We start from the raw sequence: 20833 nt of genomic DNA on the forward strand, positions 1-20833 counted from the left end.
ATACAACAGTTTCACACACAAAAGCCCACCTTGTCCCCTGCCTCATTCTTTTATTGTCACTGAATCTCCCCTGTAGTATAAATCTAATCTTTCACAGTTCACCTATACTCATATTATGGGATATTTCTTCTTTATAATTCATTTACCAGGGATGAATAAGAAACTCATTCTTAGTATCACTGAAAGGATTTTTCTCTAATGTTGAGCATCATATATCTTTATAAAAGTCTTCATACTTGATTTTAATTCAACTGAGATCATTTAAAGAGATTTTTTTTTTTACTGTTTTTATTTCAATTATTAATATTTTCGGACAAATACAGATGATTTAACAACTGTCATAAAACCAATGCCGCTTCAATGTAGTTTATTGCTCAACGTGCTCGAAGGCTCGGCTCAGGTCTTTTTACTGCTGGACTGTGGAAAATCTATTTCTTTGTAGACCACAAGGAAAACTGCACTCTTCACATTTTTAGTCCAGTGGAAAATCAGGACATGCAAAGTACTGCATCTTGTGGTACTTACTAATCATAATCACTAGAATTCAAGATGGTTAAAAATTCCTGAAGAAAAAGTTCTAGTTTTGTTAGGCAACCATGAAGAAGGTGCAGGTAGGATTGTAACCACTATATATTTATATATGTATGTTTACATATATGAACTTACTTAGTTCTCCCTGATAGAAACATGGATTTCAATGTGTATAAAACATTAAGACTATGCAGAGTTTAATATAAATTAAAACTAGTAATAAGACATTTTGAACTTACCAAGCATTTGCTTCATTCTCTTCTGTTCAAGCTATCTATGTTGTATTCTGTGTATTTATAAATGAATGCATTACAGTGATTGTAACGACCTTTTGCCTAAGCAGGCTCTTGGTAAACAAGGTCTTCATCACTTGGCCTTATACATTTTCAGTTCAAAGTGACGGCTCTTTTGCATCACAGTTTCTATTTTTGAGTTATACTCTCATCAAAATAAAACTCTGGATTTTTGTTCTTGAGGACTTTGTTAAAAGTAAAACATGGACAGTTATAACCCTGTTTGGATCTAAATACAGATTCTGAAATCTGAAAGGTACAGAAAGTCTCTGTAGTTTTTCTTTCTTTTAAAATAATGAGCACTTTGTAAAGTAAACACATTTAATATGTGCCCAGAGAAGCTGTGGATGTCCCATCCCTGGAGGTGTTCAAGGCAAGGCTGGATGGGGCCTTTGCCAACCTGATCTAGTGGGTGGCATCCCTGCCTATGGCAGGGGGTTGGAACTATATGATCTTTGAGGTCCCTTCCAACCCAAGCCATTCTATGAATCTATGAATATTAATTAACCTTAACTCTGCACAGAAACCAACTGCGCAATAGGAGATTTTTAAGGTCCATAAACCATTGATAAATATACAGTTTACTATAGTCTTGCTTTATCTGTCAGTGGAGGATGACTGTATGTTCTTTGTGGTCTTTAATTTTCAAATACGCATGACTTGTGTTTACTTGGCCAGAATCTTAATCAGTTTGCATGACAGTTTCAGTTCTTTATGTCCCCAGTTAATAGGAAGTTGTTCAGCAATGTCACGGCCTTTATCAGCTGTGGCAAACTGCCCAGATATGTAACATAACATAATGGACAGACAGACTCCAGGCCTGGAAGGTGAGTGAACAGGTCCCCTCACTGATGTCAGTGCTGTGCAGTGGCTTGTTAAAAAAACACTTATTAGTGAATGCCAATACTTCAATAATTAATCTACATAAGTAGTCTAAGTACCTATCAAAGTTGAAGGATGAACTGTAGGACCATCATTAATTGTGGCCCAAGATAATTAAAACAAAGTGTTGTTAATTGTGTGTTGTTTAATGGCATATATTCTTGCACTTGTTTTTTCTTGTGAAGAATATAAATTGTAATGTCAAAGACTCTATGGTTTATTAATTGAGACATACTTTTTTTTTTAGTTAGATGCAATTAGCAGTTCTAATCCTTTACTATTTGCAAAGTAATTACTCTAAATATTTTATTAGTCTATATAAAAAGGAACGAAAAATTGCTGTTTGCTAGTTCCTGTGCAGTGGGTGTCAGAATCTTTAATCTTACTTCACATTATTAGATGTTACAGTATGATACACAATTAATAAAATCAGCAAGGCTAGTAAAATACTTAGTAAAGTTGGTCCTTCATCTGTGCACTGTAGAATCTGAACACTGCATATAAACAGAACTACTGAAAATGTGGGGCCTAACTCATTAATACCTCTTACTATAATTTCACGAATATCAGCACTTCTAAAAATCTATTAATATGTCTTCATATAACTTTGTATTTTATTTAGTTAGTTTGGTTTTCTCCTGTCCGTTTTACCAGTTTAACCCATACCAGGATGTAGCCTGGTCTTCTAGAACATTCCATCGTTCCTCCTTACCTGTCCTACTGCTGGGGTGTGCTTCTCTTGAAGTGAGGGCCTGTATGTATGTATGTATGTATAAAGGGATATTACAATGTTCGTGTGGGGAAAAGTGTGAGGAAGTGGTGTAATGTTTTTGTTATAGAAAGGTTTTTATTCAGTAGTTGTTTTTTCCTGGTTAATACCTTTTCTTTACTGGCCATATTCAAACAAAAAAAGTTGGGTAAGTCCAAGCTGATTTTCGAGTGGATGAAGAGAAAAAGAGAGAAAAGCTATCCACCAGCACAGGAATAAATGGACAGTTCAGCCAGTACATATACAAGATAATAGATTGTTTTTTTGTTGTTGTTGTTTTGTTTTGTTTTTGTTTTTAATATCTACATGGGGAAAAAAAAAGCTCCTGTTCCATGCATGAAACAGTTTTTATCTTGTCCTTTGTCAATTACTGCTATGGTAGATATGAGGTGAGTGGTGGTTTTCTTCAGGAAGTTCTGGCAAGGTGAGGAGAGCTGTAGTCATCTTGGACTGTCAGATATTTACCAGCAAATTATCGACTTTAAGTGGAAAAAAGGGCTTAGGCTTCATTTTCAGAGAAAACTTTCTTTAAATGACTTCCTTATCAGTGGGGTTGTATTTAACATTTCTTTTCTTATACTTGGGTGCTGTCAAATGTATTGCCAAATAAATGTCTGTAATACGTATTAGGTTTTATTAAATTCTGTTTAACCTAGAAATTTTCTCACCGAACAATAAAAATCAGTATAATACAGTGTCTTTGTAGTCAGCCCAAGTGAAAGCTATCATATACTTCGATAAGAAATATATATACATATTTCCCCATTGCTCCTTTTACCTGTAATCTTTTTATATTCTTTATCGTTTACAGCAAATTCTATTTCCACTCTACTGACTGATAAATACCATACGTTTCTAATCAAATGAAACAGGTGACAAATAACAAATGGTTCGTACAGTCTTGTATTCCGTTTTATGTAGTTGAAATTAATTGTGATTTCCTGGATATCAAAACTGCTTTGTGCCTTCAGCATTTTTAGCTGGCTGCTCATGAAATGCCACTTAATTTACTTCAGCAGTTATGATCAAATGCCTTAAAACTCTTACAAAGCAAAAAAAAAAAAAAAATCCCTGATAACTCTTTGTATTTGGAGTGCTGCAAAAAATGAAATGTTAACGAAGTACAGGGAATAACATCAACTCCTTGGTGGAATTTCATTTTTTAATCTGCTTTCATCAGCAGAAGGATTGCATTCTTTTATGTTTTGTTTTTGAAACTGGTAGCCAGCAATGTACAAAAAATGTAATTTATTCTGGACATGCATCAACCCCTGTATAATGATTTCAGGTCTATATAGTTATATATAAAATTACATTAAAATAATATTGTTGCTTTTCCAAAGTCATATGCATATAGGTTGGGAGCTTTTCACAAAGCCTTTGTTTGATCTCCTGGGTACGGTAGGTACTACACAGACTCAAAGTGCAAGATTTTATACTATTACTTTCCTTGTGACAGCCTTTTTCCAGCAAGAACAGATTACACAGTCACAGTGCACAGAGGAAAACTTTGGGAATATTCTACGTTTGAAAATCATTATCTGTCTCCTGAGACAAGGGCTTCATTATCCAACATGGATACGGGCTCTTTGCCCCAATTTAGCCTTAAATGACAGAACTACAGGCTGCCCAAGCACCTGCATAATTGCAAGTGACTTAAACTGATATACTGAGTTAGTGTCAGTCTTAATCTAAACATGTCTGTAAAAGCCATAGTTACTTTGATTTAAAAAATTTAATCAGTGATAAATAGTGTGTCAGCTTTGAAGGCTTATTAAAGTCTGTCATTTGCACAGACATTTATGCGGTGACGATAATTCAGCATGAATTAACTATGTCTAACTGTATGAAATGTTTGAGCTCTTCCAGACTTCCTTCTTTGCCATTGCAGTACTGCAACTTTCTTTTCGAAGCAACTTTCTTTTCACAGTATTTGCTTTTGATTTTACTATCACAAATCAACCTGAGGGCTTAGTCATCCCCACAGTAAAGTTTTTGCTTATGCTCAGGCAGAACGTCTATGTTGCAGTTTGTTCCCATTGCCTTTTGTCCTGTCACCGGGCTCCACTGAGAAGAGTCTGGCCCCATCCTCTTGACACCCTCCCTCCAGATACTTATTCACGTTGATCAGATCGATCCCTCCTGGGTCTTCTCGTATCCAGGCTGAGCAGGCCCAGATCCCTCAGCCTTTCCTCATATGAGAGATGCTCCTTCGCCAGTAAAAATTTTTGTTCTTGATAGTATGTCCTTTCACACAGTGCATCTCCCCTCAATTCTTCAAAAAGAAGGGGGATTGTGAGTCAAGATGGGATGAAAACTCAAGAAGACTGGATTCAGTTTCTGTCTCAGCTCCAGATTTCCTGCATCCTGTACACACTATTTTATTTCTACCTTGGTACTACACCTGGAGACAGGCGAAGAGTTAGAATGGGGCTTGCAGTCAAATACCTTGGGAAGCTGGTTGGTTTTGTATAGCTTCTTCTGTCTGAACATACTCTTTTACTTAAAGACATGGAACTGGAAACAACTCAGGCCATAATACCCAGGTTTAGTCTGGTAGAGTAATGTTTTACACATAAAACAAAGAGGAAATGGACAACAGAAGAGGCAGAATTAAGGTTTCAAGTCTGGATGTGTCTATCCAGCCATTACCGCATAAAAGGAACATCTAAACTATAGATTCTAGATCCATTCTGCAGGAAAAAAAAATAAAATATCGGAATTTCCCCTACTCATTCTAACCTTCTTTGTTTGCTGGTTCTCTGTGAAGGTAGGCACAGGACTGACTCCCTAGCTGCATTTCTGAAGGGGGAATTCGTAAGTTTTAGTTATGTGGGGACAGTTTCCACTGTTCAGAAGAGATTATTTGCCCACTTTAGCCTGTGATGGGGCACGATGAACACCTTGCTAAACACACAGCATATACATTACAATTAAAACAAGCACTGCCAAGAAGGAAGTGGTTGCCCTAGTTTGCTGAGTGCCCTCACTTCCCTTCCAGACCTTCTGCAATGGGAACAAACTCTGTTGGCCTCAAAAACTAATGATTGAAGGCTGCTCACAACCTTGCAACTTGGCACCAAATTGCAAACCACTGGAGTAGCATTAAATTGTAACGTTGAAGTTATCAAATGAAAAGCCTAATTCATGTGTGAAAATCTCATTGCTTGCGGGTGAGTGAGACTCAATGAAAGTTTCAGCAAACTAAGCTGCAGTAGAACCAATATCCGCTAGGGAAAAGTCAAGGAAATACTCTAATTTTAATTACGAATTTTGCCCTCTTGTCCTTTTGCAGTTCATCATAGAAAGATGTGTTTTGTTTTAATAAATTGAGCTTTTGGGACAAAACTCACTCAGGATAATAAGCTAAATGTTCAAATATATTAGAGGGGTAATTTCCCTTGTATCATCACCATTAAACAAATGAGAAAGTATGTCAAGTATTTCCCATATTATGCTTTTATTACCCTGTAGAAGAAGAGACACATGGTTTTAACAAACTGTGAGATAAAAAAGGGAGATGAGAAGGTGACTTAATTCCTTTGGGTGTGTTGAGAAGAGAGCTTTATTTTGGGATTGTGTGATTTTTGTTTTGCTTTTACATGGTTTCCTGTTTTTTTCTCATTTTCCATGTACTACAATGTCAATTTTTAAGAAAATTAATAATTGTATCATTTTATGTGAAAAGAAACATGCAATATCTAAGTGCATTTAAACTGATTCAGCCAGAGGCCTCTTCGTAGCCCAGTGCCTTGACAATCCACATAAATAGATTCAATATGCTGATCACCAAAGGCCAACCTAGTTAATCCTAATTATTGGATTATTTTACTTTTAAATCTCTCCTTGTAGGAGACTTTTATAATTTGTTTCCTGAACTGTGCCTAGGAAGTCTTTTTTTTTTTTTTTTTTAATAGCCAGGGATCAGAAGATGAGGCTGGAAAACTTTTATTTCCAAAGTTACACAAAGGCTAATAATCAGCATTGACTCACATCACTGGTTTCGAATACAGCCCAGTTTATTCCAGCTCTGGGCTGGTAACAGTACTGTCAAACTGCTTTGGCTTCCTAAGAAACGAATAAATTTTTAAATGAAAAACAAACAAGCACTATCATGCGGAACGTATGCTATAATCTGTTGATGCTTGAACTCTTTTGTTGTAGATCTTCAGTGGCTCAGTTGTTCCTAGTCTTTGAGAAACAAATTCCGTGGCTTCTACCTGTGTCTCATTGCCTTTGTGCTCTAGGATGAGTTCCTCTTTGCCGTCTGTCCTTACCCTTTCCTGCTGCAGTCTTTAAATGCACATCTTTGCCACATGCTTGTACCTTCCCTTTTGCCAACACGGGCCTTCCTGCCCATCAGGTCTTCCACTGTGGTTTCTCCATCCCATCCTACACGCTGCAGATGAGTACACGAAGCTGCGTTCTCCATAGATCGCACACACCCTGAATTGCTTTCACTGTCAATGCACCTTATCAGTTTGGATGTTAATAGAAATTATATATTCATACAGAAGGTGAATACTAAGAAACCTCCCCTGAGCAGACTAATTGAATTCAGTTAGTAGATGATAAGTATTTAAGAAAAGAGAATATAGTTCTCACAGACATTTAAAATATTGAGGATCTAAATGGGCTTTCTTATTTTCTCACTCCCTTTACAATTTTTTATCCAAGCCAGACAAAGTTCATGGCAATTTCTTTTCTGGCATGCAAAAAATCAAGAAGATATACTGTGGATATAAATTTACACAGGGAGGTTGAAAATAGCCCACTGGAAGAGCTGTTGAGATATGCTCTCTTTCTTGTTGCTGTAACCATTTGATGTTATCATTAGAGAGAGACTGCTGATCCTCTGTTCCACCAAAACAGCTCCATCTCCTGAGCTAGGACAGAGCATTCATATAAATAAGTCTGCACGGTAAGTCATTGCATCCATGACTGGTGGGGGAGGTCTTGCATATCTGAATTTTTCTGACTATCCAGTTCAATGAGAGCTTAAAGTACTTAGTTTCTAAAATCAACCGTGGTGCCTCCTGGGATTTTTAGTCCAAATGACAGATGGTATTGTTTTCTTTTCTAACTAAGTCTAGAAAAAAAAATAGGGAAGAAATAAAAAAAAAAAAGAATATTCAATTGCGTCTCCCACAAAGCAACACAGCAGTGGTTCAGAAGTTAAATGTTTTGGGCTTGGTCAAAACATGCAGGGCTTCTGAATTTTTGGCGTGTGGTGAGAAGGTAAAAGCTTTCAGATTGATTCTCTGCTTTCTGCTATGAGATTCACATGTAGCAGTAATCTTTCAAAATGTGCTAATTTTTTGATCCACAGAATACGTGCTGATCAGCATTCCTGTTCTATGAAGTTTTAAAACTGCATTTAATTCTGTGTCATACACCGTCACCAGGAATTTTAGTTGATATCAGAATTTTTCTTCATTAGCCTGCTCATGGAATTAATTTAGGTTTTAGTAAAGGTTGGTAGCTTTCTAAACTAGAGTCAGATATTTCAGATATGCTCTTACCACACACATCAGTCTGAGTGAGGTACAAAGCACCTCTGCCTGAGAGGGGTAGAAAGGCAGAGTAAATAACTTACGTTATTCCTGATTTGTACCTTCTCAGGGTAGATTGACAAAAGATGTCATTTTCCATGACAGTAAATCCAACATCTTCCATGTGGAAGAAACATCTCTTCTGTACAATTTTTAATTTACATTCATATGTGGGTCAGGATACTGTTTAGAAATGTATTTAGTTTACCTGTACTGTTCATTTTCTGCCCAAATTACGGTGTGTGCACACTTGAAAATTGCAGGAATACTTTAGGGTACTCAAGATGTTATATTGAGCTCGAGAATTTTTACAAAAAACAGAGATAAACATTTCGATATTTGCTTTAGCACAGCTAATTGTAATTGCTTGTATTTATTGTAAGGGCAGATTTTTCTATGATATTCCAGTTTTTTACAGTGGCTTTTTTCTTATAGTTCTTTTTCTGTGGTACTTACTTGGCTGATGTAACAACCACTCTGTAAGAAGTTCAAAATACTGAATATAGCAACAAGAATAATGATTTGGTGCCAGAAGGTCTGAGAAATAGGTCTAGGTAGTAGAGAAAAGGTAAGTTACAGAAGTGAAGGAAAATCATCTTGGTTTTATTAAACCTGTCAAATTTTCTCTATTGAAATAAATGTTAACCATGTTCTGCAAAGAGTCCTTGCTAGGTTGCACTGAAGGAATCTGATATTTTGGTCTGACTTTTATAATTTAAGTAAGGGTAGTTTTTCAGTGCCCTTCTCTCCATGTATAGTGCCTTCTTGCACGTAATCAGTAGATAATGCGACTTACCTTTTATAGCAATCAGGCATGTGATACAATTGAAAATTCACTCTCCTCGCTGAGTGAAATGAGATTTTCCAATAGTATGTTATAGATCTAGGTGACTGTATTTATCCCAACACATATATCATTTCAAAGAGTGAGGCTCAGAAGTTTTTTAAAACAGTCTCTATCAGGTGTGCCAGGCTGGGCCAGGCTCTGCAAAAGCCCCTTTTGTGAGCTTTCTCATTCCTCACGGCGGCACTTGTTTCAGAGGAAAGATTCTGCGTAACGGATTTTAGAATCATGCCTTATATTTTTAATTTGCATACTAATGCATGCAATTTGGCTGACAGTAATGGGAGTCATATAGTTCATAAACTAAATAAATAGCTGCAGTTCATGTCAAAGTAGCATTATCAAGAAAATCCCTGTATTCTGTGGGCATTCTCTACTGGCTGCGCAGGAAATCCCGATTAATTTACCTCAACTGTTGGATTGAATCCCTTACAACTCTTACATAGCAAAAATAATTACTCTCTTTTCATTTCTTTTCACTGGCCTTGGAAAATGAAACAATAATGAGGTCCACATGGTGATGCGCTTTTTAGTAGTTTGACAGTGATTTCCATCTTGCAGGAACACAAAATTAGAGGTTACAGCTGAGACTCTGGGCAGGTGTAGTTACACTCAAATTACTAGAATTACCAGAGCTATGCTGACTGGCATCATGTAAGTGCTTGTCATGATGTGGATTTGGGCTCCTCTGTTGGCTGTATGTTTAACTACACATGTGAAATCTATACAGTGAACATAGCTGTAGAATTCAATATTCACGGGCATTATTATGCAGACACTTCAAAAATCTACAGCAGAAAATACTCAAACAATTATTTTTAAATCTACTTAATCTATCATGTCTACAAGCCCAGATCTTAAGATTAGTAATAAACATAAAAAGAATAGATAAATCAAACGTGGAATAGTCTCACTTTGGTCCATTATGCAGGACTGTGATTTTTCTTGATGGTTCCATAGATGCTTGGTAACCACTAACCAAATATTTAATTTAAGTTTTTCATCAAAATTGCTATACATGGATAAGATGTAACCTTACGTCTACTGACTTAAATGCCTGCATGTATATATCCATGCTTTAGTACACATTTGTCTGATTCAAATATATAATACTATTAAATGCCAAGTATAGGTTTGTTTTTTTCATAAGGACAATCTTACTCTTTTTTTTCCTGCAAGTGTTTCTGAATTATTTGTTTTCACATACTGCCCATCACTGCCTGCTCTAAGTTCCCTTTCCCCATATGGCATTGGGGAGAGCCTCTGTTCTGCTGCTTCTCAGGATGAGCACCTTTCCTCTGCTTCCCACGTCAAATGGCTCAGACAGGGTCTCTGTCCTGGGTAGCCTCTGCTCTGCCTTTTAGCAACGTGCAGCTGTCACCTTTCCGTTGAGACCAAGAACTGCCATCTGATCTCCTTGACGTATGTGCTCGCGTTTCCTGTGCAGGTGGAGAAATGATTAAATTGCCTGGCAGGGCTCTGCACGCGTCTGGGATATGCAGGTGCATAATGCCATCTAGAGGGCAGAGTTTCTTCCCTTCCCACAGGAATACCTGAGATAACTACTAGCCTTCCATTCCGTGTGGTGACAGAGCCCATTCATCTTTGCAATTCATGGACTTTCTATTCCTGTTCTGGTTAGTATAGATGCATGCAAGGCTGGCCAAGATAAGGATATTATTTAGAAGACAAAAAGTTCCTTTTGTAATTACAACTCTTCCCATTTACAAGTTTTCATGCTTCCTTATTGTCTTCCAACAATCAAATGACGTGTTCTTCCAGAATAATCTGATTTTAATGACCTTGGTTCTTAATATTCAAGTTCTTAAGAAAAAGAAAAAAGAGGAAGCAAGTAAGACCAAGGTTTTTCATTCACCTTTTCAGTAAACAAACATTCACTAACAAATCTAAGACTAAAATACTAAAAAATGGTTATTTTGTTAGCCAATGTCCTCTGTAAAGTTATCGTAACAACAGTTTCGGGTCAGCTGAAGAAGTGGATCCAAAGTTTGTTGGGCTGTGGAGGCTGTTGTGCATTCCACACTGACAAGCAAGATAGTTCAGGTAGCAGAAGCATCATTTTTGTTGGGACTAATTAACTCCTCTGGAAACCCAGGGCCTTAGCCCTGCTAGAACAGGATGTTAGCAACCTGAGCTAGCTTTGGGGGATCTTTGCAGAGTTGCTTGGTGAGTGTTGACTTGTCTTCAAAGCTAGGGAAAGAGCTAGTGTCTTCCTCTTGGTTCCTCTTTGTGGGGCAGTATATATATATTTTTTTTCCATAACAGTGCTGGTATTTTTTGTACTCTTTTTATCAAATGTTTTGTCCTTCACAGTGACCCAAGGGTATCTATTCAAAATTTTACTGAATTAGGTTGGCAAAACTAGGCATTCTTAGTTCATTGTAACAAAGGACTTGCTAATATTAGGAGAAAAATCTATTTTTCACACAGAAATTGAATAGAAATAAGAGATGAGAACTTCTGATGTTTTTAAGCAACTGATTTGCCCTGCTGCTGACCTCTGCCAGGCAGGGATATTTCCCAACTACAGCCTGTACTGACAGAGCAGTAATATGATCGATCCTAGGTATATATTACATCGCATAGTATTTCACACATTGATTTATTTTTGTTCTTTTTTCCACATTTTCCCTTTAGGCCAATCAATTAATCACAGATACTGCTCTTGAACAGCAGCTTGGAATAAGATAACAGCAACATATCCTCATGTTTGATCCTAGCAGTAGTGTATTTGGCTATCTTGTGTCAAACTGGGACGTGTGCAGGTGGGTGCAGTTCCAGGGGCTCTACTTGAGTTGTGCTTACTTAGGTGTGATGCCACTTTGGCTCATTCTGTAGATCCAAGTCGGGCTGTTGGGCTGCTGCTGCTGCACTTTTCATGCCTGAGTTTCTTACTGGAACACATCTGAATCCCATCAAATTTGACTTAATATATTCTTATTCTATTATTCTTATCTATTCTTATTTTTTTAATAGCAAATGACTCAGTACAATATGTTAATGAATGCACTTTCTGTAATACACACAACTTTTAAGAAATAACTGAGTGTTTCCTGTCTTAAAAAAATCCATATGAAACTGTTATTGTTATCCAAAGCTTGTTTTTTTTGAGATTTTTTGCAATTTGCTACGTGCTCCCATAGTGCGTAATGTAAGGCTTTTCTTGGACCTCTTAGGGGTATAGTTTACCAGTAAATGAAAGTACAAAGGATAAGCTCTGAGAAAAATTTTATATACTGAAAAGCAAGGTTGAATAAATAGTAGGAAAGCATTTAGTATTTCACTGTAACACTTCATAATATTTAATTAAAATAAAGTTGTTGGTGTTTTTTTTCTGTGTAGCTAACTTTAATGTTTATGTTTCTGTACAGTTTCATATTTTATATTTTCATGAAATACCAAGTTGTAAAATTATCCAAGTAAAAAAAATGCCTCTGGCACATCTCTGTTTCATGTAGGAGAAAGCCTTCCCAACAGGCCTGCCTTTCCCTTCGGTGCAGTCCTTTGGCCTAGCTCCAGTCAAGCCCTGGAGTGGTAGGAGTTCCTCCTCCAGTTCTGTCTGAAAGAAACTCAGTCTGTTGGCCCCAAAGCCACACCAAAGTGTGAACCGTAGCCTGGTCAGGGGGATGATCAGAAAAATACTTGAGAAAGATGCTCACTGCTTATCCAAGCCAAAAAGCTGATGTAGGTGCACCCGACATCAACCAGCCCAATGGGGGAAATTTCCTGTGAGAAATTAGGGTAGCAGTCAGGTACTGTCACATCAGACAGCTTCTAAGGGATTCTCATTCCCCTACATCTGTCTTCTTTAACGTGAACGCAGTCCACAGGGCAGAAAGAACAGACGGAATTCCAAACTGTTGAAACTTTAAATAGACAGAATTTGAGGCCTGAGCTGTTTATCTGTCGAGCAAAATGCAATTACTTTGTAAATTCACTATTCTGCTCTAAAAGATTAAAAATAAAATTAATCATTTAACAAATGTCCATGCAGAAGTCAGCCCACCACGTGTTGCTGTGTGGAGTGAGGGGCATCGTTTGGTACTTGCTCTTTCTCTTAAAAATATGTATATTATATAAAAAGCTTTCAGGAGATGCAGACTGATTACAAATTGAGTTTTATTTCAGTTAGCAAGAAATGAAACAGTAATTTTGTGATTCAGTTATGAGAAGTTAGCTATTGGCTACAAAACAATTCCTGCACATTATATAGCATTCGATGCTATTCGTAGCACAGCAAACCACTACCTTGTTCTGCTTTGCTTTGCTTCTCGACTCCTTACCTGGAAGGGAGAGACATAACTGAAACCATCAAAAGAAGTTCATTTTTAAGTACCTGGGGCTGTTGACTTATGGGTGACTTGGATGAAGAAAGTGAAATTGCAGGAAACATTGCCTTCAGAAATAACTCAATGCTCCTGTGTAGTTAAGAACAGGGAAACTTGTTATAAATTTACGTTATGCCTTGTGAAATGGTTGACATTAATAGCTTATTGTGGTGGAAACCTTTTAACTCTGAGTCTTTAAAGGAGTAGAATAAAATGATTCATCATAGAAGGAGGAAAATAACATTTTATATTTTATTATGTTTAAAAGAAATTTTCTGACAATATCAATTATAATATTGTGTAATACTTTAAATCTATTGCATAGTGTAGCAAAGAAAAATCATTCTTTTTTCTCACAGTTCAAATCAAAATAAGCTCAAGGGATATTTTTATAAAGGAGAACCACTTCTGTATTTTCTGCCATTGCATCACAGAAATCACACATGTTTACTTGGAGAAGAAAAATCAGGTTTTCCCACTTAAAGAATCATTGGATACCAGGGAACTAATACGAGTTTCACATCACACAGGCAATGGATGTAACATTTCAGCACAGGGGGATCTGTGTCTGCCAGGCTGTCAGTTTCAATTACTGTATTACATAGAATTATTTTTGTTTTAACTACATGCAAAAGCTTTGAATAAATAATCGGGATAAAAAATGATTTCTTGATAAAAATTCACGATTAAAATTCACCGTCCTCATTCATGGAGACAGGGCAAAACATCTGTTGTTTCACCTTTCAGTGAGAACTAAAATAACCAGTTAATGGGAGACAGTGAATAGTATCGTTGATTGTACATTAAAAGGTACACAGGGAGAAAAGGCAGGAATGCTTTAAAGTTTTGCATGTTGCCTTTCTAGTATCAGTCCCAAACATGCTCAGTTCCTTAGTTTCCTGGGGAACAGGGAGCGTGGGGTGTGTTGGTGCTCCATGAAGACAGTGCCAACTTTAGATCCAAATTTGCAGGTTACTATCATTTATTAATACTCTTTCCATTTGGGTGCAAGGAGCACTCTGGGATTATTGCTTGAGGGTCATTGCTTGCGTTAACCTATGAAATTATATCCCATGTTCATTCCAGTGATATTAGAAAAAATAGATAAAAGCCATTTTAAGAGAAAAGCTGTTCTTGATAGATAGAATTTCTAGAAATCTAAAAAAAAATTCCTATATATAGATATTTAAATTCCTTGGCTTTCTTCTGCTTTATTTTAAGGTTTTCTATTTCATTCCATTGACTATGATTTTAATTGTAGTTTTTAAGGGAAAAGTACATCATCATTATTTTTTAAATTAGATTCTAAAATTGGATTATATTCCTGAATTGAATATTTTAGTGTGACCTGCCAAACTTTGAAAAGCTGCAATAAAATTGCTAAAAAAATAGCTAAATTTCACCTTTGAAGAAAACAAGCTTAAGGCCTTTGTGGTTTATTCCTATACTTAGATACTGTCTTTCTTCTAAAGACGAACTCTTCATCTCTTGGGTTTCTTTTCCATACTTGTTTCCCAAGGCTATGAATCGATAGTATTATTACCTCTATTTGCTATGAAAATCTCAGCTAGACAAGTGGGGAAAAATAAGAAATGGGTTCTGTTGAAACAAAGTTGTCCAAAGATTAATTTTCGTACATAAATCTGAAATGCTGCATTCTTTTCATACTCTACTTTAGATTAACCTTGGTGCTGAGTGTGCTACTCAGGAAGGTGTAGATAATGGAGTCGTAGAGAATAGAAAGCTGTGACTGCGTCACTAACCTCATGGTCAAGATTGCAAAGGTTTGAAGGATAAGTTGTTCAGAGTTTTATGATTCTAAAGTTACCTTGCTCATTGCTTGAAAAACCATCCTGAAAGTATACGAGTTTTGCTTAAGATCTGATTTTTATTTTTTATTTTTATAAAAGAACATCTATTTTGTGATTAGTCAAGTGACTTCTTTTTTTTAAATGGTTGCCATGTATATCACTTCAGAAGGACCCAAAGCCCTGCAAATAGTTGTACTGTACAAATATTTGTGTATATATATATAGGTATATCAGTGTAATTTTTAAATTTGATCTAAACCTTCTGCAAAAGGTTTCCTTTCAAATGAAAATCAATATTTTACTTGAAAATGGTTTCAATGAAAGTTTTTTTCATCAAGCTTCTGTGTTGAGTGCATACATAGCCAAAGGTTTTCAACTACTTTTTACTAATTTCAAAGAATTAGAATTTTCCCGGAAGAGTTTGGTCTTTTTACCAAAAAATAAAATAAAATAAAATAAAATTGAAACAAATGCAGCTGAACAAATGTGATAGGATTAATCCATGTAAGAGCTTAAAATGCAAAGATCTTTATGTATACGTTAAATACAAATTAAACACAAAATGTCCTTTAAGTTGAATCAGGTCCACACTGCTTGCTTTTATCTACCTGCATTAATTGTAAGAGTCTTAATTTCAGTTCCAATTTCAGGACTGCTTACTTTTTTTTATAGACCAGGGATTTTATTTTTAGTTCTTTGTTAGAGGAAGTGACTGCCTCAATATTACATGGGGAAGCACTGTAAGTCTGCTGGAGTGAGGTCCTCTGAGTTCTTCAGGGACAGCCTGTTTCAAAGGGGAACAAATCACTTAAAACAAGAGGAAAATGAAGGGGATGGAGAAGCTGCCTCAGGTTCACAGTTTGCAAGGGGAAGGATCACCAAATGTAAATATTGGAAAATCAGCAAATAAACAAATCTTGCGACAGGCACAAACTGTTCCTTGCATAACATTTCAGTCTTATATCATGCAATTGTGTGATGGTGTTGTGGCCTGTAGCATCGTGCTCAGCTACACGCTCCTAGGGAGAGGCCCCGCACTGTTGGCACAGCGGCAGTTTTGGGGTGGGTGAATGACTTTCAGCATTCCTCCTTCCTTCTGCCCAAATCAACGGCTCTGTATCGCAGAGCTTCTTGGGGCTGCTGGGCCATGAGCGAGAGGTGTCTTGCCTGTGGTTTACAGGCGAGCCAAGCGCTGCGGTCCCTGTGCAGAGCGCGGCGTCGCACTGAGGCGCACAGCTCAGCGCTTTGTGCAGAGGGCGAGTGGTGAAAAGCAGGAGTTCTGCTGGGGTTTCTGGGTCTCCGTGCTCGTACTTCTGTGCTTCATCAAGTGTGTGTACAGTACGTGTACTATCACCTCTGTACGTGTATCTTTAACTTCAGAAAATACACACAGCTTTATGCTGCCTGTCTTTGCTTATTTGTATCTATTTTTCTCTATATATATATCTATGATTTTTTTTAGAGATCTATCTATATATCTGTGATATATATATCATATATATATGTGATATATATATATGATATTTATCTATATATATTTCTATATATCTTTGATTCTATTTTATTTCTTGTTCTCAAAAATGTTTTATTGGTGATCATTTGGAATAATTTTTGGAAAAAAAAAGTCATCCTTCACAATTTTAACCTATTTGTTCAAAGGCCTATATTGACAGTGCATTGCCAGTGGGCATATTGTAAGTCTATTATAGTCTCTGTAAATAAAGCTAGAATTTGCCATTTGCTACAATTTGTATGCAAGGAAACAGACAAAGCTATTATTGATAGATCTGTTGGTAGCCTAGATATTTATTTGCTGGAAGATAAGCCTGGGCAGTCTGTTTTGCTAGATCTGTTCCTAACCTTCTCTTTAAAATGTCAACTCTAGACATTTCTGTGGTGTCAGGAGGGAAAATGTTGAAGGTTTTAAAGGCTTGTCATTCTTAAACACATTAGAGACAACCAAAAAAAAAAAAGACAAATATTACCGTGCTTGAACCAGTTAAAAATTTCTAGCTGCAACTTCTGGAAATAAGAACAGGGGGGAAAAAAAATCACAGAGGAATTCCCAGGAATATGAGGTTCATTTTTAGCACATTTTAGGAGGCAGTCTCATCAGATGTGTATGAATCATTTGATTTGGGTTTGTTTGATTCATTTACTGAAGTTCGTACGTTCCTCCATCATAAGTAGATTTAAAGGACTAGGTTATAGCTGTCCCCTTTCAAAAAGGAGGCTTTGCCATTTAAGCCGAGAACCAGTTTTGTCTTCCTATGGGAAGTGGGAGACACTCGGTGGGCAGGAGAGGAGCTCCCTGCCTATGAGCCCTGTCCAGGACCCAGGGTTGGGTCTCCCAGCCATCTGCTCCAGATCTGGGCATAAAATGGGCAAGTTCTGTTTTCTGATCTCTGGCAGCATGAAATCTGTATGATTTTTAAAGCTAATATAATCTCCAGTGTAAATTCATGTTTAAATACACGAATCAGCTCATCAATAATTCGTAAAACACCATATGCAGCTGCAGAGACCTTGGGCTGCTTTTTCTTAAAAACATTTAAAGCCAAGTTTTTACATAGTCTTAAGTGGTTAGCCTTTTGATGTTGAATAATCTTCTCATTTCTAGCATACATTAAAACAGGAAGGTTATGCTGCTCTCTGTGAGGCTACAACCCCATTTTGCTGGCAGCACAGCTATAATTTAGCACGGCTGTGAGATAGGCTGCTTGTGGGAACTGGTGGTGGCTTCTTCTAATCTCATGGGATTTTTGCGTCAGTAAAGAACTAAAAAACAATACTAAAATTTTTAATTTCAAGAATGATCCCTCCCAGAGAGCTTTATTATGGCCTTCTTACAGACAGAATTATGGTTAACTCTTTTATGGGTCTGTATTTTGTAATTTAAAATTGCACGTGTTGCTTTCATCCTGTGTTTTATTTGAATTGAGCTGAGCGTTGGCTGAATATTTCAGATAAAATATGTCAAATCTTGTAAGTATGGCTGAAGAGGAAAGGCTGAAAAGAAATCTGAAAATGCTGCAGTTGAGAAGGGGCCCCTGTGTTCCCAAGCAAGGCAGAGAAGCTTGGCTGTCGTATCAATAATTTGTCCTTTTTGCTTTTTTTTTCCCCATCTCCACGAGGCGGAAGAAACAGATGAGACTGGAACAGTTGAAAAAGCATCTGGTAATGTTCAGTTAAGTACTAGCCTGCCCAGCACCCCGTTACTCCATCAGCACGTGGCGTTTCCCCAGTCTCGCTCGCTGCCCTGCGGGGTGCAGCTCGGCAGGGAGGCTGCGGGGCTCTCCGGCATTGTCCTGCTGTGGGACAGGATCGGGGAGCAGCCCAGTGCTGACAGGTTGTGCGGAGCAGTTCCCAGCTTACTCCTAGCAAGGAGGCGTCTGTGGCAACGTAAGAAATGCTGGCAAGTGGCCAGTGGCGATGCTTCTGTACAGCTAGAAATAAATTTAGGCTGTTGTTCCTATCGTTACGTTGATTTTAAAGCAAAGATGTCGTTTTATCTACTTCTGGCCAGCATAACTCTGCTGTTAAACTTTGACAACTTGTTTAATTGAAAAGGAAGTGTGATTACTGGGTTAGATCTCAAAGGACAAATTTTCTGTGTAAGGTGGGCAGAATAATACCAAGTTTCCTGCAACCAAATATATGGAGGTGGTTCAAGTGGTAAACTCTTCCTAGGGTGGCAGCTTAGCAAAAAAAAAGATGCCATAAGGACCTAGGGGAAGATTACAACAACGTTGTTACTTACTTTTACCAGCAACAGGCTTTGACCTCTCTAATAGTGTGCTGTATGCAGCTGTGACCACAGAAGTATACAAAATCAGAGGCTGAAAGCATGAAAAAATTGCTGAGCACTTCTGAAGTGCTTGGACAGCTATTAATATACTGCGCGGGGCATGACAAATGAGTGTCTGTGTAAATCGATAAACCTTTCTATAAATGCACTAATGGTTTAGTATGAATAGCAAAGAAGTGCACATGGTAACCACTGTTGTAGCATTCTGTCAGGGATTTTAAAGTTCACTGTCATAACTTTGTTCCTCTTGACCTTTATTGATGATACCTTCAAAGCATGTTGAGCTGCTAACTTGACACACAACCTTTAGACCTTCATCTGCTTTTCCCTCAGTGCACAGTAAATGCTTTCTATCCTTCCCTTTCTTCTCCCTTCTTCCACCCATTCTTTTATGTTGTTTCAACTCTACAATGGTTGAATAAGGAAAACTGTTTTTATGTGCTTCTCTTTTATTCGTGTCTCCTAGTAGAAACTTCAGTGTTTTAATTCTTTTCAGCATGGTGCTAAAGGTGTAGAGGACTGCCTGTTGAAGATTCCCTAATAGGTACATTAAGTAATTCTTCACTTAAAGACCCTAGCGCACCCAGTATATCCTCATTCTTATCGCATTGAAATAGGCTAGCTAAATAACAAAATGTTGTTCCTGTTCTCCTGACTTAATAAATCAAGGCACATAAAGGTTAAGATTAAACTTTTTGAAAAGCACTTTAGGGACTGAAATCCAAATCTCATTTCAAACATGATTTAAGCTTTTCACTCCTCTTTCAAGAAGCACATAGAAGGGGCTTTTGCAAGATGTTAAGTGAAAGATGTCCTCTCAAGTGCCACTTAGAGAAGCAAATCTGGAGGAGACATGGATGTCTCATGGCGTTCTCAGATGCGAGAATGTCTGCCACGTCTACCAAACATGGGTAAGTGCTGAACGAAGTATAGCTAGTAGGCAGTCCTTAACCTGTTCTAATAATCCTCTCTAAGACAGTTAAGAGGGAAGAGGAGAGAATGAAGAAATCATCCTAAATGTGTGTATCGATGTAAGAGTATATTTATGATGAACACATTGATTTCAGCTATTTATAGTCTGATACTATTTAGCTGAAAGGTGCCAGGCTCTATCAGTGTGGGTGAGGATATCTTGAGGATATAAAAACTCAGAAAAAAATGGAAGGCAGCAGAGCACTTTTTGTCTCAGAGCCTACTGGTAATGACTACTTTGGGGGAGATAGCACTTCTCTCTCTTTTGGGAATATTGGGGGGATATTTCTTTTTGCCTATGAGGCAAAAGTATGTAGTGCTTTTTGTTGTCCGATAACAAAAAAGTAAGTCTGACATGCATATATGACATACATTTTAGACTTCAGGTGATGATGATTTTCAAAATAATTTGAAGGTTAGGTGATTATAGTGCTTGAATGGATGCTCCTTGTGTTTCAGTGTTAAGGGTATCCTAATGATCATTACCATTTTACAATTATTATTTTTTTAATTGTAATTAATTGGCCTGCCTTTACTGATCGAGTATAGTAACGCTTTTTTGGTAACATGAAAAATGCCAAGGCTGCTTTCTGACTCCTTGTTTCTTCTATAGCATCAAGAGCAACCAATCATTGTGAACCAAGGAGCTTCCTGCTATCCCAGAGAAAAGAAATAGTTTTAAGGAAACATTGTGTAATGTGAAAACAAATATAGTTTATTTCTTTGCATTGGGCTTAGATCTTCATTCATAGGAAATAAATGCCGGATTTGTATTGACTTCAGCATGAACAGGACTGGAACTCAGAGTATCAGCCCTGCAGTCTGACTGTTACTGGTCTCAAATGGAAACAGTGAGCAGCTGCCCCGTAGGTGAAAGCAGTTTTCTTCAGCATCTGTGAAGGAGAAAGAAAGGCTCTTAGTTGACCTGAAGATAATCATTGTTGCTATGGCTATGTTTTCCACCCCAAGAAAAGGATTAGACTTAGAGTTGACAAAGTCTTCTGTAATGACTGTATCTTAGC

The 20833-nt window shown here is 37.3% G+C and overlaps 1 protein-coding gene across 22 annotated transcripts in view; it reads left to right on the forward strand.

Annotated features, from left to right (window-relative positions):
• Positions 1 to 20833, forward strand: part of NCKAP5 (NCK associated protein 5) — a 439736-nt gene that overhangs the window by 318214 nt on the left and 100689 nt on the right. Inside the window, exon 1 of one of the 22 annotated variants that reach the window (XM_083841920.1) lies at positions 13 to 19750. The exons of the other annotated variants lie outside the window; for them this stretch is intronic. Coding sequence (XP_083698046.1) covers positions 19649 to 19750 — 102 coding nt within the window. The 5' untranslated portion in view covers positions 13 to 19648. Of the gene's footprint in view, positions 1 to 12; positions 19751 to 20833 lie in introns of those variants that run through there. 22 annotated transcript variants of the gene reach the window in all.

Source organism: Anser anser (genome assembly GCF_964211835.1).
Source record: "Anser anser genome assembly, chromosome: 6".
In the NCBI taxonomy this organism is placed as follows: Eukaryota; Metazoa; Chordata; class Aves; order Anseriformes; family Anatidae; genus Anser; species Anser anser.